Here is a 22831-nt window from a genome sequence, read left to right on the forward strand (position 1 = left end):
AAGACCCTGGGAAGGCTTCCTGGAGGAGGTGACATCTGATCTAGGCCTTAAACAATGAGAAGGGGCCATTCACTTTTTCATTCATTCAATTAATAGGCATCTCCCCCCTGTCCGTGAGGTACAAATGCCGTCAGGCACTGGTCCTGGGAGGTTAGAGGCCAGGAAACCAGAGGACATCTCTGCCCTCCCTCTCCCATCCAGCATGGGGCCCAGGGCTCGGCCAGGCTGGGTGTGGGAGCGCGGGCAGGGCTGGCCCACACCCGAGGGTCACGGTGGCAGAGGGCCGGGGGCCTCCGTCCCCACGTAGGTATGGCAGCCGTGAGGTGCAACCCTGGGAAGCAGGGAACAAGGTGGGGGTCTCTGCGTGGGTGTGGAATGATCCCCAAGATACACCATCGAGTGAAAACCAGCCACGTGCCCGACAGTTGTGTGGCCGTCGCGTAACGCACGCGTGCACACAGACACGGGCGTGAATGTCCGGGCAGGGACCGGCCAGGACGTCACTCTGTGGCCAGCCGTGTGGGCCCGTGCTCCCGGAGAGGATGCCAGCTGCTAGCGTGAGTGGCCCTCGGGGCTGCAGGGAGCCAGCAGTCTCGGTGGGGTGGGGACAGGGGCTGGGCTCCCGGGGGGCAGACGCGTGTCGAGGCGGGGGGCGGAGCTGTGACCCGGGCTACGACGCGGATGGCCTCTGAAGACGCGCCCCGTGAAGGGAGGCGACCGTACTTGTGCGACCCCGTCTATGAGAAGCGTCCGGCAGGCGCAAACCCACAGAGGCAAAGCGGATGGGTGGTCCCCCGCGGGGGAGGAGTGGCGCGGCAGCTGACGGGCGCGGGGCTTCCCGGGGTGGGGGTGCCCAACGCTCGGGGGGCACGGGATGCCACTCGACTGCTGACTTTAAAACGGTTAGTTTTATGTCATGCGAGCTTCGCTTCGATACGTTGCTGCCTCAGTCGGCAGAGCATGCGACCTGATCTCGGGGTCGTGAGTTCGAGCCCCACACTGTGCACAGAGCTCACTTTAAAAAATAAAAATAAAAACAATTCAAATGCTGTCCTGGGCACGTGTGCATTTAGGGGAGCGGCTGCCAGCTGGGTTGGCCAGGTAGGAACCGGGACCCAGGGCAGCCGTGACTCTGCATTTCCAGGCGAGCTCTCCTGATCTGTACGCGTGAGACTCACTCAAGGTATTTTACCAAAGCCCCGGGGCCACATCCGGGTCAAGCACCAGCCCGCAGCGTCTCCCGCAGCCGGGGGCAGAGTGCCCACCCCTGGTCCAGCGCCTGGACGGCCGCCCCCACCTCCTCGGGCTCTGCTGGGAGAAGGGAGGGCGGGTGGGAAAGAACCCCCAGCGGAGAAAGGCCCGGGCAAACATCGAGATGCTTCTGGCTTCTCAAGACCTAAGCCGTGGCCTGTTTAAACGTCTGCTCTGGTGGGACTTTGTTGTAAACGGACTCGGTTTTGTTGAGCTGCTTGAGTTTTTATTTGTTTAAAAAAAAAAAAAAAAAAAAGCCCGCAAGACCATCTCAGGCGAGAACACAGGGTTAGTCCGGAAAAACCAAGAAAAGGGCAAAAGAGACGGACGAGGAACCCAACCGCCCGCTGCACGGCGGGCGGGCGTGAGGTCTTGCGTGGCCGCGAAGCCCCCACCCCGTAGCGGGCACTACATTTCCCGAGTACCTGCCGCGCACGGGCGTCGCGGCCAGCCCCGTGGCCCCAGTCCCCCCGCAGACCGCACGAGGCAGAACCGTTAGCCATCATCTTGCAGACGAGGACACTGAGGCATGGAGGGGAAGGCGGCGCCCCAGGCCACGCGGCTGGAAGGTGGCAGGGATGGGAACCATAGCCGCATCTGGGAGGCTCTTTCCGCCACATTCCAGGCCACTCGGAGCCAATCCGCCCGTGGAGCGGGGACCCTCACAGGCGCCGCCTGGTCACCGAGTTGTCGGGGTGTCGAATGGAGCCCCTCGCCGGCAGGCTGCCCAGGTCACCCAGCAGGCCACTGCCCCTGCTGCCCAGATGACAGGGTCTCACCTAGACTGAGGTCGGAGAAAAGCCGTGCACGGACCCCTCCTGGCTGCTCGGCCCCCGTCCCCTGCTTTCCATGGCAGACGTCACCCCTGCTCCCACTGCCCTCGGTGTGCCTACCGAGGACCCTAGCTGCCCACCCCGGAGGAAGGTGTCTGAAGTCCCTCGTCTTCAGAGGCCTGTCTGCAGACGGCTAGCCTGTGCTTTAGGAAACCTGCTTCGGATGAGCCTCTGCCTCCCCTGGCCGGCGACCGTGCGTGTGGGCATTTGTCGGCCCCCGGGCACCTTCTCTGAGCCCAGCAGGCTGGGCCATGTGGGCTCCAGCAGCTCCTCCCGCCCCAGCATTCTCTGGTTTTAAGCAGCTCCAATTCCGGGTTGATGTCAAAGAGACAGAACTCTCACTAACCTAGTGGATAGACTGCAGTAAACCAGCCTTTCCCTGCCCCAGGGCCTTTGCATGGCTATTCTCTCCCCGGCCCTTACCTGATTTCTCACTCTCCGTGATGTCCATCCTGATGTTCCCTCTCCTTGCTGTTCTTTTATAGCACGAATCACAGTATATAACCGTATGTTCTCTTTCTCATACTGATGTCTACTGAGGGCAGAGGCCTCACTGGCACACAGTAGGCATTAGGTGTCCGTAAGCGTGTGTGGACCACAGGCCTGCAAGAGCCCCGGGTAGGAGTCTGTGGCCTGCATGGCACGGGGACATCCGTGATCTGGTGGTGCCCTCTGGTGGCATGATGCTGATACCACGCTGAGAGCCGACCCCTTTCCCTTTCAGCGCTCCCTCCCCTGGGCTGGCCGCCCCGGCGCACAGGGACCCGGCCACCAAGGTGACGTAAGCGGCAGAAATTGGTGCTCCTGGAGTTCTGTGAGCTGCTTCTGGATGACCAGGTGAGTTGGGAAGTCAGCCAGCTTCTCACATTATTATGAAGTCGCTGCTGTTAATGTTAAACATAAATGGCCACCCGGAGCCACCCGTGGGTCCTGGAGCAGCCTCTCTGACTCACCGCCTGGGACCCTTGGGGCCAGAGTGCCCTCCCTCTCCCCAGGTGCCCTCTCTCTGCAGCTGGCTCCCGCAGGCTTTGATGAAGGCTGTGGTGGCCGTGTCCTGGCCACTGACCCAGCTCTGTCCCCCCTCCTCCCCCCCACCCCGCGTCACCCTCCCCAGGATTTGCGTTAAACTCACAGAGAAAAGACCACGTGGGTCTGGAGTCTGAGCCAGGGAATGTTAAGGTGCGGACACACACATCCCAGACACTAAAGTATGAGGTCTGAGTATCGGAGCAGAGCCCAGAAATCCCGGGTTGGGCCCAGCACCTGCACACGTGCGGAGACCAACACAAAGGCTTCTCTGGAGGGAAGGGGTCACGGGGACATGGACGGGCGTTGCTCGAGCGCACAGGGGGGTCGCGGGGCCGTGATGCAGCCTGGAAACAACGATGGCGTTTTGAGGCTATATTCTGCAGTTCAGAAGTATGTGCTAAAAATGTTATTGAAACAACCTCAGTGAAAGATGCAATTCGTGTTACTGTTTTCGATTTGTTTATTCAGAAAAGGGTTTTTTTTATGGGCGCCTGAGTGGTCAAGTCGGTTAAGCGTCGGACTCTCGGTTTCAGCTCAGGTCGTGATCTCATGGTTTCGTGAGTTCAAGCCCCGTGTCGGGCTCTGTGCTGACCGTGAGGAGCCTGCTTGGGATTCTCTCGCCCTCTCTCTCCTCCCCTCCCCCACTCGTGCTTTGTCTCTCTCTCTCAAAAACAAATAAAAAACAAAGAAGATATTTGTATTACTTTTTAAACTCAGTACTTAGAAAAATAAAAACAGAGGAGAACTAGATGACTCTAGCCAGAATGGCCATGTGGGATCCTCCTCCTTCCCTCCCTAGTGAGGAACTTCTGTAACCTCAGGGAGCCTCGGTGTTTTGGTGTATGAAATGCACACAGTGTTATCTGCCTCAAGGTTGTAGTGAGATGCGATCAGGTCCAGGAGGGCATCTTGGAAACTGCAAATGTCGAAATGGTGTCTTGGGCATCGTTATTATTAAACCTTGCACTGGGAGCTCCTCTCAGAACTCGTGCAAATTCTACCGGCCAGGTGAAGACAAGCCACTGGGTTTTCGGAGGGCCAGTCGCTGTACGTGGGTAGTGTCCTCGCACACACACGCATACCTCCCCGTGGCCAAGGGGCACGTCGCGTTCGGTCGCCCCACGTTAGGAGCTTGTCATAGAAGGGATTTCAGAGCTGGTGCGCCACCTTGTAGGTCGTGCCCGTGACACGGCCGAGCCTGACCGTGAAGTCAGGATAATGCTGTGTTTGCTGAGCTTCTGCACCCAAGGGCCCACGCGTGGGACCAGTGTTAAGAAGAACCCAAGGGGCACGAGGGTCCTAAGTGCACGTACAAGCCTGCTCCCATCTCATCATCTCGTTGGGATGTGCCGGCACCGAAGAAAATCTCATCCACGCAGCAGAGCGCCCACTGCCCAACTCGGTCCCGAGAGAGACGGCTGCACGACGGGCCGGACACCTCCAGGATCTGGGTTGAGATCCAGACACGAGAAGGGAGGCAGCGTGACAGTGGCGATAGTGAGTCTCGTCCGTGGGATCAAGTGACGTCACCGTGGACCTCTGCGCTCGCCCAGTCTTACCTGGAGTTGCTGTGTTTGTGTTTTCTGGAAAACGTGCAGGGGCCAAGTTCACGTCCGACCCGTCACCTTGCAGACCTTCCTGTGGCCACTTTCAGGCTCTCGGAGGTTCATGTGCCCTGCAGCAGGCTTGGGTGCTTGTCTGTTTGGGGTTCCCCTGGGAACTGTTGGGCCGGGTAGGAGCCCCCACCTTCCTCCCTCCTTGGCGTCCCCAAGGATGACCATCAAAATGAGAAGAGGAGTGAAAGACGAAGTATGGTGAAGTCAAACATTTCCTTCAGTGGAAATGCTCCTTGTTCATCAGTTTGAGGTCTCAAGTTCCTCCTCCCCAAAAAATCCTTCCTCAAAATACGTGCCATGAACACGGCTGCACCCCGGAACACTCACGCAGAGCGTCCTGTTCCCCGCACACACCCACGGCACTTGTCCTTGTGGGTTCTTTCTGAGCGCTCTGCTGTTTCTTCGTGACTCGGTCTTGATAGGCTGTACGTTTCTGGGAATGCACTCTCTTCTCGGTGTCCAGTGAGGCGGCATGTGATTGCTTATAGTAGTCCCTCCCCTGTGGTCGTTTTTATTTCTGTGGCATTGGTTGTGATGTCTCCTCCTTCGTTTCTGATTTTATTAAGTCTTTACAGTCCTGTAAATAATACTGAAATTGAATCAGTAATCAAAAACCCCCCCAACACAGAGAAGTCCAGGACCAGACGGCTTTCCTAGTGAACTCTACCAAATATTTAAGAGAGAATTAATGCCCATCCTTCTCATCTCTTCGGAAAAACCGAAAAGGAGGAAACACTTCCAAATTCATTTTACGGGGCCAGCATTACCCTGACACCACAGCCAGACACAGACGCTGCAGGAAAACCACGGACCAGTATCTCTTACGAGAGTACATGCAAAAATCCTCAACAAAACAACAGCAAACCAAATCCGATAGCAGATTAAAAGAACCACACACCACAACCAAGTGGTAGTCATCCCTGGAACACACAGGTGGTTCAACAAACAAAAATCAATTCATATGATTCGCCACGTTAACAGAATAAAGCATAAGGATCTCACACTCGTCTCAACAGATGAAGAAAAGGTATCTGGCAAAATCCAGCACCCTTCCATGATTAAAAAAAAAAAAAAAGCTCAACTATAAATAGAACGTACCTCAACATAATACATGTATGAAAAGTCTACAGCTAACATCACACTCAGCAGTAAAAATCAGGAACAAGGATGCCCATTTCACCACTTTTACTCAGTATCGTACTGGAAATCCTAACCAGAGCACTTAAACACAAAAAAGAAGTAAAATGCATCCAAATTGGAAAGGAAGAAATAAAACTGTCCCTGTCTGCAGATGACAGAATCCTATATATTGAAAACTCTAAAGATTCTACGAAAAACAAAACAAAAAGACTGTTAAAACTGAGAAACAAATGTAATAGAAGTTGCAAGATATAAAATCAACATGAAAAAATCAGTCACATACCTATACACTAACAACAAACTACCTGAAGAGGGTATTCTGAAAACAATTCCACTTACACCAAAAAGAATACAATACCTGGGGATAAACTCATAACGAGAACTTTGCATAAACTACTAAAATATTGATGAAAGAAGTTAAAGACACAAATGGAAATACATCCCATGTTCATGGATTGGATCATTAAAATGTCCACACTACCCAAATTGATCTACAGATTCAAAGTGATCCCTGTCAAAGTCCCAATGGGATTTTTTAGAGAAATAGAAAAATAATTTAAAACTTCATCTAGAACTATGAAAAGATGACAAATAGCCAAATCGATCATGAGAGCAAAGAATAAAGCTGCAGTATCACACTTCCTCACTTCAAAATATATTACAAAGCCACAGTAATCAAAACAGTATGGTAACGGCATAAGCACAAACATACAGCCCGACGGAACAGAACAGAGCCTAGAGATAAACCCAGGCATTTATGGTCGGCTGATCTTTGACAAGGATGCTAAAAACGCATAATGGGGAGAGGACAGTCTTTTCAACAAATGGTGGTGGTGGGAAGATTGGAGATCTACATGCAGAAGAATGAAAATTGGACCCTTGCCTTCCCACCTACACAAAACTCAACATGGATTCGACTGCACAACTCCTGCCAGAAGACACGGGGTGAGAACTTAGGTCTACACAGAAACCCGCACACGGACGTCTGTAGCAGCTTTCCTCGTAACTGCCAGAGCTGGGTGGCGACCAAGATGCCCTTCCAGAGGTGGGTGGCTAAATTAACTGCGGCACACCCAGGCAACGAAGTCACCACTCCACACTAAAAAGAAATGAGCTCCCGAGCCACGAAAAGTCACGGAGGAAACGCGTATGCTCGTCACTAAGTGACAGAAGCCAATCTGAACGGTCTCTGCGTCTGGTCTGAGGCCAACTACACGACGCTTTCTGGAAGACAAAGCTATGAAGGCAGTAAAGATGAGCGGCTGCCGGGTGGGGGGAGGGGAAGGAACGGATAGGCGGGGCCCAGAGGTTTCTTCAGGGCAGTAAAGATACCTGTGCACACCTGTCCTTACACATTTTCCCAAACCCACAGAGCTCACACTGAGTGGCCCGAATGTGAACTGCGGGCTTCGGGCGAAATGATGCGTCCGGGTCGGCTCACCACTGTAACAGAGGGGCCCTCTGCTGGGGGCCGGGAGTGGGGAACGAGGGCATTTGGAAACCCACTGAACGTTCCGCACAGTTTTGCTGTAAATCTAAAACCAGTTTTTTAAAAAGCTGGGTGTTTTGTTTTTTTGTTTTTTTTTTTTTAAGAAAGAGAGAAAAGAACAAAGGATAAACAAAAGGTTCTCGGATATTAAAACTACCACTGCCTGAATAAAATATTCACCTAGGAGACAAAGTTAAGGATATTTCCAGGAAACAAAGAATAGACGATAAGAAAGAAAATCAGAGGACCAGTCTAGGCAGTGCAACATTCAATCTGTAGGAGAAAAACAAAGTGGACAGGATGAAGTTGGCAAAGATGTAACACAGCACAGCACCCCCGGCCCCCAGAAGCGAAAGGCGCCTGGGTGGCTCAGTCGGTTGAGCGTCCGACTTCGGCTCAGGTCACGGTCTCGCAGTTTGTGAGTTCGAGCCCCGCGTCGGGCTCTGTGCTGACAGCTCAGAGCCTGGAGCCTGCTTCAGATTCTGTGTCTCCCTCTCTCTCTGCCGCTCCCCCACTCATGCTTTGCCTGTCTCTGAAAGATGAATAAACCTTAAAAAAAAATTTTTTTTTTAAAGCGAAAGGCACGTGTCTGAGAAGGGGTACGAGCCTGAGCAGAGGAGATCGGGTTCCATCCGAGGAGGCACAGACCCTCTTCAGCAGCTGAAAGACTGACTCAGAACCCGCAGTCTGGCTTACGGTGCCCGTCAGCCCAGACGACCGTGGGATACAGGTATGTGCAAACAGGCTAACGTGCTGACAACCTCGAACCTTCTCAGGGAACTGGCAGAGAATGTGCTGGGGCAGCTGTGGCATCCAGATGTGGACCCCGGGGGGCGGGGAGCCTGAGCGCACGCGTCTCGGGACGGCCGTGCGGCACCCCCGGAGAAGCCGAGGCTCCTGGAGCAGGGCGGGCGGCAAGGCAGGAACCACCCCGTAACCAGGGAGGCGGGCTGGGGCGGAGGGAGACTTAGTGACAGGGAACAGGGCACACACACGGCACCGTTAGCTCTAGGAACAAACCCCGTCGCAGGACCCTACTTGGTTTAGCAGCATTTGTTTTGTCATCTCAAGCTGTCATACGGTATCGGGGTGCGGATACAGGGGGCGAGCGGGGAGGGGAAGGGAAAGTCGGCAGCGTGCCCCAGACGGCAGATATGCCGTGCGTACAATCCCCTCGTCCTTTCCATCGGGCCTGGCAACCGAGCCCTGCCTGCTCAGGCAGATGAAAAGCAAAACCTGGCATGCCCGGGTGGCTCAGTCAGGCGGTCACGCGTCCGACTCTTGATTTGGGCTCCGGTCATGATCTCGAGGCTCGTGAGGTCGAGCCCCGCGTCAGGCTCTGCGCGGACAGTGTGGAGCCTGCCTGGGATTCTCTCTCTCCCTCTCTCTCTAAATAAGCGAGCTTTTAAAACAACAAAGCGAAACCAGTCGCAGATCACCGTATCTTCGCTTTGTGTCTTCGGGCTGTCTTTGCTCAAATTGGAGACGGTCTTAAATCTGGCCCCCGGTCCATAGTGTAAGCCACTTACCCTTCCATCGAGAGCGTTGGAATGCCACTCCGGGCCACCCGCAGGACGCTCTTCTCCGCTCAGGCGGCCGAAACGAGTTCACGTACGACGGAAGACGGGATTAGCCGCCTTTCTGTTCGGATAATGTTTTCCCTCTCCATCTTAACCCCACTGTCACACTCCTGTGGACGGAGTCAGCGTCACACCCTTCGAGGAGGGACACGGGGCACGTGGCAGCAAAATCCTGCGGGGACGCGAGCCTGAGGGTCGCCGCCGGCCCGGCGTCTGTGCTCAGGGCCGTGTCTCCGTGTTCCCACCCGTCTGGGCAGCCAGCAGGCGCCTCACGGGATGGTGCGGGCCCTTCCTCCCTCCGTGGCGGTGGGAGTGCCCGGCCCGGCCGCCCCGCTCACGGGCCTGTGGCTCCCTCGAGCACAAATGCTACGTCTGTCGAATGAGGCTGTAGGCGCCGGGGTTCTGGATCCACGAGACGGATTTTTTAAAAAGTGTTTTTATTTCAAAGGGCACCAGAAACACTGCAGGAATGCTCACAACCAAGCGAAGTGGGACGCCAGGCGCCCCGCCGGAGCAGATGTGAAGTGTGGGCGCGGCAGAGTCCGCGAGGGCAGCGCCGAGGGCCCACGCCGCTCGTCAGGGCGCCGGAGCGTTGGGGGGCTTGGCCAACGCCGCGGGAGCGACGGCACCTGCCGGGCCGCGGGTGCCGGGAACCAGGGAGAAGCCACCTACCGAAGCGCCTGGGGCCGGCAGCGGCCGCCGCGCGTCGCATACGGGCGGTGCTGGAGGGGACGAGGACACCGGACCTGCACACACTTGCCGAGTCTCACGGGAATCCACCACTCGGACCACTTTTTATTGATGAACAGGTACACACGTTAAAAGCCGCACACTGAAGCCGGACACACGCGCCCACCGCGGACAACGGATGTGCAGACACGTGACGCAGCGCGACCCCTGGCGGCTCGCCGCGTCTGGGCCCCTGGGGCCTGTCCCTCTGGTGGGGACACGGCCCCTGCCCCGGGGCTCTCAGTCCGTCTCCGGGACATCCCTCCGCTCTGCTCGCCCGGCTACAGCTGCGTGTCTCGGGTAGGTCCCCCACGGATCTGCGTCAGCAGGGGCAGAAGCCTGACTAGGATAGGGTGCGGGTTCGTTAAAACCAAAACCCAAACCCAAACAGCTCACGGGTGAACGGAAAGGCGTAGAAGCCGGGAGGGAAACACCGGCTCTCGTCAGCGTGCAGGCAGGCTTGGAGGAGAGCCTCGGGCTTTGTCAAGGACCGCTTCCTCCGGAGTCCCGCAAAACAGGTACAGACCGGGCGAGTTTAAGGCGAGTCCCCACGGAGGGGAGCTGTTTGCTTTCTGATGGAAGTTTAAGCTCTGCACCAAAGGTCCTACTGGATCGCTTGGGACGTGGGTGGAAAAACAAACATGAACGATACAAAAAATAAAGCTGTTGCCGTCCTGAATACTCTGCGAGGGACTGAGGCTCGGGGGTCCTGTGGCTCTGCCTCGGGGTCCCCTCACGTCCTCCGTGCCGCCCGTGTCTCTCTGCGAGTGTCTGTGGCCATGCCCACCCCCTCCACCCCCGGCAGCGGCATCCGGCCGCACGGCGTACCCGGCTGCCGCGAGACTTCTCACCGAAGTGCCGCTAGGACACTCCTGATGTGGCTGGAACAAAAAAAAACATCAGTTCCGAGGCCCTCGCGCACTCGGGACCTGGAAAATAAAGCCAAAACAGGAGGGCAACGAAGGACCACACGGGAGTGATTGTTCTTTGGATCAAGACATTCTCCAAAATGCAATACATTCATAATTCATGACAAGCCCCAGGGGACAAGGGTCCCGAGGCAGCTCTCCCCTCATCCCTGAAACCTCGGATTCTGGAAAGCAGCTCGCCGGCCGCACGCAGCCGTTACCTGTTAGGTCGCCGCAACAACACCGCCCATCTTAAGCACACGCGCGCGCGCGCACACGCAGAGCTGCCGACAGGGTCGAAGCGGCCTCTTCGGGGCAGTGGGCGCGTGCCGAAGGCCACCTTCACCGTTCGGTGCACAGATCGTTTGCAAACTCGGTGCAAAGTATCGGAGCTCATCGAGACCAAAGTGTTTTCTGTGTCAGGGCCCCTCCTCGATCAAGGGCGCGCACTAATGAATCCCAGGGCCGACAGGAACGCCCCGAAACCGTTAAGCTGGAGAATTCTCATTCACTGGATTGACTTTTTTTTTTTTCTCCTCATGACTGAAAAAAGCAGCTTAGGACACAGGATTTTAATAACCCATGTAATACCCCACACAACCTCTTAGAAAATGCAGTGTCCCGAACCAAACCCTAAGTGTGCAGGAAGGTCGTGACACTTCTTCACGCGGCCACGTACCTTCTGTTAGTCGTACAGGCGGAAACCGGCCCCCGTCGCTGACGTGGACAGTCTGCGGTCTGTGACTACAAACAAAACTGCTCGCTGCAGGCATCTGGTCTGTCGGTTCCGTTCGCCCTACTGGTCACAGGTGAGCTGCCGCCACCCTTCCGGACTCGACTGAATCCCTTCGCGTCCGCCGACGGGCCTCAGACGGAGAACTCTGGACCTCCCTTCCTGGGTCTGGTCTGCGGCCGCCCCAACCGGAAGCCGACGAAGGGGTTCATCCAGAGGAGCGAGGGGGGCCCCCCGAAGACAGACCGCATCCCCTCCCATCTCAGCCTCCGCTCCCACGTCGGCTTCTCACTCTTCAGCCTCTCGATCTCCTGGAGGCAGAAAGGAGAGCAGGTGGGTGGCAGGCAGCACCGGCAAAGCCCCCGACACGCGCGGGTCGGGCCCCACGGTCACGGCAGAGGAACCGCCACAGTGTGGGATCCGGTTCCGTGGGACAGCCACGTGCTCAGGTGACGTGTGGCCTCGCGGTCAGCAGAGCAGACCCTCCTTGCCGGACCGACCCCGCGGCCTCCTGAGCGCATCCAGGCCGCAGCCACGGGCCACACCAACATGAGACACGGCCGGCCGGGGGCCACCCGCATATAGTGGTGGCAGGGCGGAGCGCGTCCTCTGGGCCGGGGCACCGGCCTTCTTTCCGTTTGTTACACACCTTTACCCAGTGTCTGCCCTAGATCCTCCAGAGCAGAGGCATGAAGGCCATCGGGTCCCTGCCCCCCCACTCAGCTGGTCTAGGGGCTGGGTCTCCTAGAAACCGGGACTCGGCCTGGCTCCCTCTGCCCGGCTCTGTTGACTCTCGAATCAAACTGATCCCTGAACCTGCACGGCGCATCGACAGGGCAATGACCGACACAGGGAGCCCGCCGCAGCTTATCCAGACGGCCCTACCTCCCGAGTTAGTACACTCGCACCCGCTGTGGCCGCTGGCCTTTCCCACTCACTCAAGCCAAATGCCGGGCGAGCGCAACGGAGAAGGAAGCGTACCGTTTCGTCATTGCATATGGAGTGAATCTGGGTACCAAACATAACTGCGGTGAACGTGAAAAACAGAAGACCCTCAAGGCACAGGAGGATCAGCAGGATTACAGTCACGGGAGGCGAGAAGTCACTGCATTCTGTGAACGAGAGAGGGCGGGCCGTGAGAGGCCACCAGAGCACAGCAGCCCCCCAAAGCACGGGACGGCCCAGCGGCCGCGCACAGGAGCGTCCTCGCAGTGCCGGCCCCGAAGCCGGCGCGGACGGACGGAAGGGCTCATCCGTAAACGGGCACGTTCGCCGTTCACCACAGGGCGGGGGCGGCCACCCCTCCAGGCACAGATCTACTCCGCCGTCTCTAGGTCAGCTTCCCCGTCACCCAAGGTTCCTGCCAAGACTGCACGTGCACGCTCAACCGCGTACTGACCTTCAGCGAGAGCTAGGGGAGGGGACAGCCCCGCAGGCCCCCCGGGGGTGAGTCTGTCTGACCTGCCGGCCGGTCTGGGGCGCGGCAGTCAGCGCCCACCTGACTCGCTCCTCCTGCGCTGTGCTTTGGGGGTCCGGTGACGCGAGGACCACACGGAACAACCCCCAGCTGGCTGACCAGAAAGCAAACGCAAGGTTTGGTGGGAGGATGCTGACTTCCGGGCAGGCTCCCACTCTGCAGAGCGACTCAGCACCAACTACTTCTGGACTGAGGAAGGACGATTCTGTGCACGTGGCTTCGATCCACGAGCAAAACGGGGGTGTTAAAACCCGTATTCCTTCCTAAAGGAACTTGTCGATTCCTGTAGCTTTTCCCTTTCCGCCTGACGGCGGCACTTGTGGGAAGGAAACCCACGCCGAGCTTACCGGTCCACTGCCCTCGGACACAGGAAATGAACTGGAGGCCACAGAGAATCAGAGCGTGGACTGAGGACAGAGCTATGTACATCTGGAACAAGACAGAAGCCGATTAGCACTCAGGGAGCGATGACATATTTTAGGAGCAAAGGCCACGTCGGCGTGTTGACCCTGTCTCGTTCATCAGTCCCAATTAAGGACGGGAGGAATCAGTCCAGCGGTTGCCGGCTGCCCACCCGAGGTCACGATGGACGCGGGACGCGTTTCGGCCAGCTGTTAGCAACTGTGACTCAAGGCATCCGAGCGAGGACGACACTGTGTCCGGTACCTAAACTAACACGAGCAGACACACCTGCCGGGGCGCGTCCTACCCACCGCGGCACAGTTTATCACGCGGGTCCCGGAGAACCCCGTCAGACGGGAGAATAAATTCGCCTGCTCCGGGCAAGGCTCTAGTTACAAACTCAACACGAGTCGGCACGCGAGGACTTTTACTCACAGTGAAGAGCACGAAAAACCTCTGATTCTTTTCTCCCACGCAATTGTTCACCCACGGGCAGTGATGATCCATCTTCCGAATACATCTTTTGCAAATACTGAAAAGGAGAAACCTGTCGGTGTTCCACGTGCTGAGAACACACGACCCCAGGCCACGCATCCGACGCACAGAACGTGGTGCTGGGAAGAGGCCTCTGGGAAGGGGCTCCTGCTCTGGAGGAGGGGCTGTCGTATCGGCCACGGTGAACACGGGCTGCTCTGGGCAGGGGTGCTCTGGGGAGGAGGTGCTGTGGGGGGGCTGCTCTGGGGAGGGGGGGCTGCCCGGGGCAGGGGTCTCCTCGGGGCGGGGGGCTGCTCTGGGGAGGGGGTGCTGTGGGGGGGCTGCTCAGGGCAGGGGGCCGTTCTGGGGAGGGGTGCTGTGGGGGGCTTCTCTGGGGAGGGGGCTGCTCTGGGGAAGGGGCTCCCCGGGGCAGGGGGCTGTTCTGGGGAGGGGGTGCTGTGGGGGTGCTGCTCTGGGGAGGGGGCTGCTCTGGGGAGGGGGTGCTATGGGGGCGCTGCTCTGGGGCAGGGGGCTCCTTGGGGCGGGGGTCTGCTCTAGGGAGGGAGTGCTGTGGGGGCGCTGCTCGGGGCAGGGGGCTGCTCTGGGGAGGGGGCTGCTCTGGGGAGGCTGCTCTGGGGCAGGGGGCTCCTTGGGGTGGGGGTCTGCTCTGGGGAGGGAGTGCTATGGGGGCGCTGCTCGGGGCAGGGGGCTGCTCTGGGCAGGGGGTGCTGTGGGGGCGCTTCTTGGGGCCGGGCGCTGCTCTGGTGAGGGGGCTGCTTGGGGCAGGGGGCTGCTCTGGGGAGGGGTGCTGTGGGGGGGCTGCTCGGGGCAGGGGGCTGCTCTGGGGTAGGGGCTGTTCTGGGGAGGGATGCTGTGGGTGGGCTGCTCAGGGTAGGGGGCTGCTCTGGGGAGGGGGCTGTTCTGGGGATGGGGTGCTGTGGGGGCACTGCTTGGGCCAGTGGGCTGCTCTGGGAAGGGGGCTGTTCTGGAGATGAGGTGCTGTGGGGGTGCTGCTCTGGGGAGGGGGCTGCTCGGGGCAGGGGGCTGCTCTAGGGAGGGGGTGCAGTGGGGGGGGCTGCTCTGGGGAGGGGTGCTGTGGGGGGGCTGCTCTGGGGAGGGGGCTGTTCTGGGGATGGGGTGCTGTGGTGCTGCTCGGGGCAGGGGGCTGCTCTAGGGAGGGGGTGCAGTGGGGGGGGGGGCTGCTCTGGGGAGGGGATTCTCTAGGGAGGGGTGCAGTGGGGGGGAGCTGCCCTGGGGAGGGGGAGGGGGGGGCGCTGCCCAGGGCGGGGCCTTCGGTACCTGCAGTGATGGGCGCGCTCAGGCTTGATGCAGCAGCACTTGGGACACTTGTAGATCACCTCCCCGGGCTTCAGCTGCAGACTCTCCACGTGCTCCTTAGTGGCATTTCCTTTGGGCACTGCCCCCTGTGGCGGGACAAGAGCGTATTTTGGTTCCAGGGAAGGAAAGCTCAAAAACAGAAGCAGTGAGCGCACGCGCCGCGGTCTGAGATGCCGTCCGATGATGCGCGATGCCACGGCCGCCGCGTGAAGTGCGGCGATGTGACCGTCCCTCGGGCAGGACCGGAAGTCACTTCCCTCGAAAAGTGGCATCTGCGTTCACATGAACTCGAAATACCTTTTTATCCTTTCTGAACCGGTCAGTCACCTGAGTCTTCCCTGGCTTGACGCAGAACACGCCGGAGGCGAGGCTTACTCGTCAGGCCTTCCCGACTCAAGGGCGCTGCCTGTCCCGAAGGGTGACACCCTTCCCTGTCACCGCGCTCTCACGGGCAGGGCTGACGTGACCAGGGTGGCCCAGAGTTTTCCCATCAGCTGCAGCCGGGCAACCCTCACGGGACGCTATCAAGAAGGACCTTCTCTCTCATCCGCGAGGTTGCGTAACGCGCCCGGGTCTGCCGGCCTCGCCACGGGCGCTCACGTACACACACGTACACACACCTGCCAAGTGCGGCCCTGAGACGGGATCGGTGCCGGCCGTGGGGAGGGCCCCGCGGTGGGAGGGCAGTGGCAGGGGTGCCCCACGTGCTGGCCAAGGTGAAATACGGCAAGAGGCAGAGCGCCAGCGAGGCCCGAGCAGCGGTCACCGGGGGGCTGCGCAGTGACCACACGTCCGCGGGACGGGACTCCAGGAGCCACGGCGGGGCGCACGAAGAAAGGGGACCCGCTGGCGTGGAGGAGGCTCTTAACGGTGGCAAGGTGGGAACGAGGTCCCCTCTCCCACCGGTTAGCGCCACGGAACCTGCACCTCGAGCAGAAAGGCACATTGGGAAGTGCAGGCCGGGGCCGCGGAGGGAGCGCAGACCCGAGGAGACGCGAGGCAGCAGTGAGCAGTGGCGGGGACACAGTGGCCGGGACGGCAGGGGACTCCTTGAGGCCCGGGCACAAGAGCTGAAGCTGCGTGGGGCAAGGGCTGACCTAATACCCGTGCACCAGCAGGAGGAGCCCAGCCCTCCCTGCTCCTCAGTTTACCTCCCAACACACAAGCACTTGTCCCTTGGCCATCCTAGCACTGGGAAGCTGTTCGGGTCAGGAGCCTAGTGTTTCCTAACACTACAATTTTCTCCTTAAGAAAGATTTAAAAGTGAAAGGTTCAAAACATTTTGGCTTTGAAAATTTAAGTCAGGATGTTAATTTTAGGGGATTTACATACCACAATCTGGAGTCTTTAATCAGGTTTCCTCCACCCATCCGGTAGTCACAACGCTGTACTGATCTTACAAACCCCGCAACGTACACGCTCCCGGTGACAGTTCAGTGTCACGTGTTTCCATAGTAGGAGGCCAGGGACCCAATTTTAAAACTCCACACACCTTCATTTTTATGAGACAGACGTGTACCCTTCCCTAGTAAAAACTGTGACCCACTGCCGTACCGTTCTGAAAAGCAGACACCCCAACAACCGCCCCTCTTTTCCAAGAGATCCCTCAGGACCGTTTCCAGCCGCACGGCCCTCACGCGGGGCTTAACGGCTGGGGGGGCCCCCCGCTGGTGTTTGGGGCGTCTTTCTTCTGGTTCCTGGCCCAGAACCCTGGGCAGGCGACAACGCTCTCGGGGCCTCGGGAGGCCCTACACTGATTCTGCGTCCCTGTCCCTCTCCCGTATCTTTCCATCTCATCCCAACTCCCTGGCATGCGTTCTGGATCCCCAAGACCTAGCCAAGGGGCAGCTGAGAACGGGGCTTTCCCCTAGACCTACATACTCATTTATGGATCTCCCAGGGCGCAGGGAGCATGTGAAAACAGGCACAGCGGTGCAAGCTGGGAACTCCAGAGTGCAGTGGAAGCTTCAAGACAAAGGCCCGGGTGATGAAAATGTCCTAAAACTGACTATGGTGGGGGTTTCACAGCTCCAGATAAGACCCACTTAACTATGCACTTTAAAAACATAAGTTTTATGGTATATGGATTAAATTCGAATTAAAATGCTGACATCCAAGGCCCCTAACTCCTCCTTGACCTTGGAAGGCCCTCCCTCTGAACACTGCATCCAACGTTCTCTGTAGTGACCCAACCAGGAAAACGAATGTGTCCGTGCAGGACAGACGCAGCGTCCTGCCCACACCTTCTCTCTACCACCTCTCCTCGGCCTCCCCCAGCCTCCTTGGGGCTTGCTCCAAGGGTTGAGACCTTTTCTGTAGGAGGAGGGGGGCCGGGATAGGAGCTGGACCGCAGGGCTCAGGAGCAGGGTTTCACTCCCAGAGGGAGGCTGTGCCACACAGACGGCAAGGAAAGAGCCCTTGCAAAGTCTCTGACGGACATCAGATTGGGCTGTGGTCAGAGACTGTGAGGTGAGGCTGCAAAGCCGCTGGGAGACCATGCATCTGAGTTTGTCCCACAGTGCCGCTCCCGGCTGCCCACCCGGCCGGGTCTATAAATGCTGTCCTCTGCCCAGGACCCCCACTAGGCAAGGGACCGAGTGAACAGAGCAGGGAAAAGCCCCGGGATCTGAGCTCAGACAGCAAAAGTCACATCAGTGTCCACGTAAACCACCCTCTGCGGACTGATCAGTATCGCTTCAGCCTCAAACTCCTAATCTCATTTATAAAAAAATCTGTACAAGACATTAACTTCTCAGTCTTTTCTTTAGAGAGAGCCACCAACAGACACGAGCCCTAAAGACTGTAATTCACAAATCAGGAGCCCCCGCCCCCGAGGTTTAAAACCACTGTTTTAATGCTGTCGAAAGAACCTGTTTTCAAATGAAGCTCCACAGGGACCACAAGCACCCGGCCGTGCACGCCGATGGCCGGAACGTCTCCGCTGAGCCTGCGGGCCCTCCTGCCCCACACAGCGGCCCTCCGCGTCCCCTCCGGGCTCTGCGGCAAGCCTGGATCCAGGGTCTGCAGGGGACTCCTGGCTGAGCTGTAAGGGCCTCAACCGCTCTGCTGACCTAGAGGAGGTCTCACACCTCAGAGGAAGAACCTCAACCCCAACGCAGAGGTTCTGAATGCAGCGGCCTTCGGGACATCGGGGACCGATGGCAGTTCACGGCGTCAGGTCTTTATTCTGAGGGAAATCGCTCCCACACGGAGCCCAACACACCACCTTGGTTTTGTCGACACCGCACAATATACACCCGGGCCGGGCTCCCTCCCTGACCCCTGAGCCGAGGACACCTCGCTTGCGCAGTCACTTCCTCCCGGGTCAACGACCCACACCTGGTGGAACCAGTGCGGTCACTAAGGAGCTCTCCCTCCCTGCTGCACAGACAAGCAGGACCTTGACCCTCTCCAGGCTAGAAAGAGATGCCAGCCTCGGCTTCTGTGTGTAATTACAGAACAATTAGCAAACTGTGAAGCTAGAAAGAACTTAGAGATCATATCTAACCTCAGTTTAGCCCACTGAAGTTCAAGTAGTTGCTTCTGGTCAAAAGACAACGGAAAAGATCGGTTAAGTGGTGAAATCTAGAACCAGATCTCCCAGCTGTCAGTCTGATCTGCAGAGAAACAAAGCACTTAAACCAGGAGGGACTTGACAAATCACTCAGGGACACCTTTGCATTTGCACCAACAGCCCGGTGGGATGGATTTTCATTTCTGCACGGAGACCCCACTTTGAGCAATGTTTATGCTCCAGTTCAGACATGAAACAAGCAGGGTGCCCGTTGGGTGCGGTTGGGGAAGCACGTGACTCCTGATCTCGGGGTCACGAGTTTGAGTTGCATGGTGGGTGTGGAACCCGCTTTACGTAAAGAAATAGGGGCGCCTGGGTGGCTCGGTCGGTTCAGCGTCCGACTCGACTTTAGCTCAGCTCATGACCTCGTAGTTCACGCGTTTGAGCCCTGCGTTGGGCTTCGCGCTGACAGTGTGGAACCTGCTAGGGATTCTCTCCCCCCTCTGCTTCCTTTCTCCACTTGTCTTTGCTCGCACGCTCTCTCTCTCTCTCAAAATAAAGGAATAAACTTAAAAAAAAAAAAAAAAACCAACACAAAAATGCTACACGTCTGTACCAGGAGTTAATAAAAGCCCGAGGCCAGAGGAACAGCACCTTCGCCACGGGGTCTGTGGTGCCCCACGACCAGACACGAGAGGGGATGAAGGGTGACCATGGGTACTCACGGGGTCTGTGAGCATGGTTCTCAGGTGGGACGACAGGGCCAGCACCGCTAGGCAGTTAAAAAGGACTCCGTTGACCACAGAGTACCAGAAGTCTTTGGAAGGCAGCAGCATGACGAAAGTCACCACAAAGTCCGCATAGACGACCAGGAGCCACGTCATGACGGCACAGATCATGCCGCAGCCGTCGCGGATGAACCAGACCCTGTCGGCCACGTCAGCCTCAGAGGAAGAGGACGACGAAGAATCGTAATTGTCGTTTTCGGCCAGGAGAGGATGATGTTCGACATCCCGGAGCCGGTGTCCTGATGACGGCATGGTGTCCCCGGGCACCCTAGGAGATGGGACAGAGCTGATGAGGCTCGGAGGGGGGCAGGTGCACACTGGGTTAGTCTGCTCCGGACCATCTCGAGAGACAGTCCACACACAGCAGAAAAGAACATTAACAACGGAACAAGACCTGAACTTTAAAATCTTTCACCTCGGGGACTAGTTTACAGCCTATGACACAGTACACCCCACGGCACGAGTGACCCCGAGGCGCACACAGCCACCGACGGCCAGCCACAGCCACGGACGAACAGAGATAAGGGAAAGAAGAGGCCGGATGCAGCCTCCCAGCCGCGGTGGAGACCAAGCGAGTCGTGCCACAGCCGCCACCCTCGCCAGCAGGCCCGGGCCGTGTCTGTGCGGAGGCCCTGGGCCCCCGTCCTCTCGGGACCCCCGCGTGCGGTGTGCTTCTTTGTCCCCTCCGTCGCCCCGAGCTCTGTGCTGTTTCTGGAGGGCGCTCCTCTCTGCTTTCATGTCTTAACGCTCTCGTTCCCTTGTGAATCCATTCGCTGAGCCGTTCTCGGACACCTCTCCCGTGCTTCCCACGCTGCCAGCGCTACAGGACAGCGCGCAGGGTGTGAGGGGACTCCGGAAAAACCCGGACTCTTCTTGGCCGGCTCTGACTGCCGCGCTAATGCGCGCCCCGCCCCGACAACGACCCGAGCGGCTGAGAGCTCGTGATCACGGTGGGGAAGGGGGGCTGGGGGTTCGCTTGGCCTTGGTGTTCATGCACGGGAAGGAGAAGCACCCACGGCCTTCCATCAGGGGCCCCGAGGACGCTCAGCGTGGGAGCAGGAGCGAGGGCACCGCCGGGCCCCCACGGGCCTACAGATGGGCACGGCTCTTCCTCGGAAGCAACTGCGGCACAGTGATGACAAGGACGAGCCGACAAGAGGCAGCTCAGTGCACGGGCACGAGACCAGACCCGGTTTCCCTCAAGCCGTAAAATAACCTCACTCGCAGGTCGGACACACATCGCTTGAAGGTTTTTTCTGAGTGACACACAAGAAACTAAAGACCAAGAGAGCGTGGACAGATCACAGCCAGCCTTCCGGCCCGTCGGTGCGCCTTCCCGGGGGTCCACTCAGTGCAGAGGAGCTCCCCGCGCCCCTCTCCCCCCAGCAAGCCGTCCTGACAGGTACCGTTCCCCAGAGGGGCACGCTGGGAGAAGGGCTTTGGCACACCAGACGTGACCATCGGAGGACGGTGCACACCCCTGGTGCAGCCCAGTTTTGTCAGTGCCCGGGCAGTGACTGGAAGCTTCTCCCGTCCCTGGAACTCTCAGGGCCCGCCCACCGGTGCTGCCTGTGGCGTGCAGACCCCCTTCTGCCTTAAGGGAGCTCCTGTGCATCTCCCCTCCCTGGCGGGCTCTCATGAAGGGTCCGGCCTTCTCCCCGTGTGCCCGTTTGCCGCGTGCAGGCTGTTGGGCCGCCGGCGAGGGCATGTTTGTTATTCGGCAGATGCAACGCCAAGAGAGCGGTCCCTTTCTCAGATTTAAGTAGTTTCATAGCGATTTCCATGAAAGACTCTTAGTGCATCGTCACTATACATCGAGGCCTTAAGCCAGAGAATCCCTACGACCAGCATCCGTTTTGCTCCACGGCCACTCCTCGAGCAAGACGCTCCCCGTGACGAGCGGGCGCTTGCTTGCTGGACAGCAAGACAAGAAGCTACAGGCCAGCCTTGCGCCAGAGCGCGTCTGGGCAGTTGGAGAGCAGGGCCCGGCAGGGCGATCGCTCGGCCCTCCCGGCAAGGTACCGGTGACAGGCGTGCTCCTGCAGGAGAAGCCGCAGACGCACGGACACCGTGGGAGGGCGCCGATGTGCCACATCTGTCAAATCCAGCCGAAGGCCACGGGAAAAGAACCTGATCGCCCAAAGTCACTTTGTGTCCAGGAAAACAAGCACTGAACGCGGCAGGGCGCGGCCGGCTAGACCGGGTTCTCGGTCACCGGCTGCACGAGCCGGCGTTTTGCCGAGTCACTGTGTTTACACCGCAGGAAGGGAGGGGAGGAAGTGAAGAAGCCATGCAGACGCTGGAAACGGGACAGCAGACGTGACGCCGCCTGCAGCCGCCGGGGCGAGGGCGCGGCCCCCTCCCCCCTCAGGGCCGCACCGCCCTCGTCTCCGAGCCCTGACGGCCACCTCTGAGGGAACCCCGGAGGCAGCGCGATCGAGCGACGGGCGAGCCGGGGGCGCACGTCATCATTTGACTTTAGCGGCCGATTTAACGGGATGCCGTCCACGCTGCCGCACCTGAGCTGTTTATGCTCACGTTAGGGACAGCGGTTTCCCAGAACGCGGCAGGTGGCACGGCGGGTCGCCGCGACGTGTGGGGACTGCCATGCGGGCGACGCTTCCCGTTGATTCTCGCCCGGCGCTCACCTCGTCTGCCACACCGATCGCTCACGGGTTCGCGTCACGGAGCCCCCTCCAGAGGCGGCGAGCGAGCCGAAGCCCACAGGTCAAAGACTGACCGTCTATACGGCACAAACCGCCCCGTCAACGAACGCAGTCGGCGTCTGCGTCAGAAAGGGGGCAGAGGCCACGCAGCCAAACAGGGCCCCTCGCTCACCTCACAAACGAGCTCGAAGCATTACTTGAACACTTTGCGCCTTTTCTTCAGGATCTGAAGGTGCATAGTGTCCTATGTGACGGGATCTGAAAGACAACAAGACCTGATGAGAAAGGTTACTTCTCTTACGACCGAAGTACACGGCATTTCTTAGGCCGTGATTAATTCGGGGAGCTGTATGACCGACATCACCCTTGTCACGTAAAGTTCCGCTATCCGGAACCACCCCTGACGAAGTCATCACTCGTCTGCATTTCCATTACTAGTAAACTCTGCAGTGGCCCCAGCATTAAATGCGAGTCTGGAAGCCCGAACCTCTTGAGAAAGATCCCCAGGGAGAATCCAGGCCACATCCGACCAGCCTGCGTTTCGAAAGCCCACAACGGTTTTAGCGGCCACAGCAGGAGAATTACAGAGAAAACCGGAGAGAGCCAGACCACGAGGGGAGAGGTGCTGGACAAGGGATGCCGGGCCCGCGGGGAGGGAGGGAAGCAGGGAACCGACTGAGGACCGCCTACTGGAGGAAAAGACCGCCCCCCCCTTGGCGTCTCCCTCTGGCTCCCGGGCACCCGCGGGTGGCAACCAGAATTGGCCTCTGGAGAAGCACTCGTGCGTGGCCCTGAGAAAAAGGGCCTGAAGATAACAAGGTGGGCGGGACCCCCGACATAAATAGTCTTTATTCCCAGCACGAA

At 58.5% G+C, this 22831-nt stretch overlaps 1 protein-coding gene and 1 long non-coding RNA gene across 2 annotated transcripts; one reads left to right on the plus strand and one right to left on the minus strand.

The window, feature by feature from the left end:
• The first annotated feature begins 1990 nt into the window (after positions 1-1990).
• Positions 1991-19240, plus strand: LOC109245599 (uncharacterized). Its single transcript, XR_002070974.2, has 3 exons — positions 1991-2921; positions 7934-8088; positions 17772-19240. It is a non-coding gene; the product is annotated as an uncharacterized LOC109245599 (long non-coding RNA).
• ZDHHC7 (zinc finger DHHC-type palmitoyltransferase 7) lies at positions 9714-19553 on the minus strand. The gene is made up of 6 exons (XM_019413023.2): positions 19239-19553; positions 14961-15085; positions 13623-13719; positions 13133-13214; positions 12290-12420; positions 9714-11619 (listed from the first exon to the last, which is right to left on the minus strand). Exons 1-6 carry the CDS (start codon positions 19551-19553, stop codon positions 11443-11445), a joined length of 927 nt encoding a protein of 308 aa, XP_019268568.1. The 3' UTR covers positions 9714-11442.
• Between the last annotated feature and the right edge of the window lie 3278 nt (positions 19554-22831).

The sequence above is a fragment of the Panthera pardus genome, unplaced genomic scaffold (genome assembly GCF_024362965.1).
Source record: "Panthera pardus isolate Hobbes unplaced genomic scaffold, ASM2436296v1 HiC_scaffold_19, whole genome shotgun sequence".
In the NCBI taxonomy this organism is placed as follows: domain Eukaryota; kingdom Metazoa; phylum Chordata; class Mammalia; order Carnivora; family Felidae; genus Panthera; species Panthera pardus.

Coding starts and splice junctions, on each gene's coding strand:
- ZDHHC7 (XM_019413023.2), bottom strand. CDS start 19,553: ATGCCGTCATCAGGACACCGGCTCCGGGATGTCGAACATCATCCTCTC. Junction 13,720..14,960: donor GAGCGCGCCCATCACTGCAG/GTACCGAAGGCC, acceptor TCTCCTTTTCAG/TATTTGCAAAAGATGTATTC. Junction 12,421..13,132: donor TGTCCGAGGGCAGTGGACCG/GTAAGCTCGGCG, acceptor TCTCGTTCACAG/AATGCAGTGACTTCTCGCCT.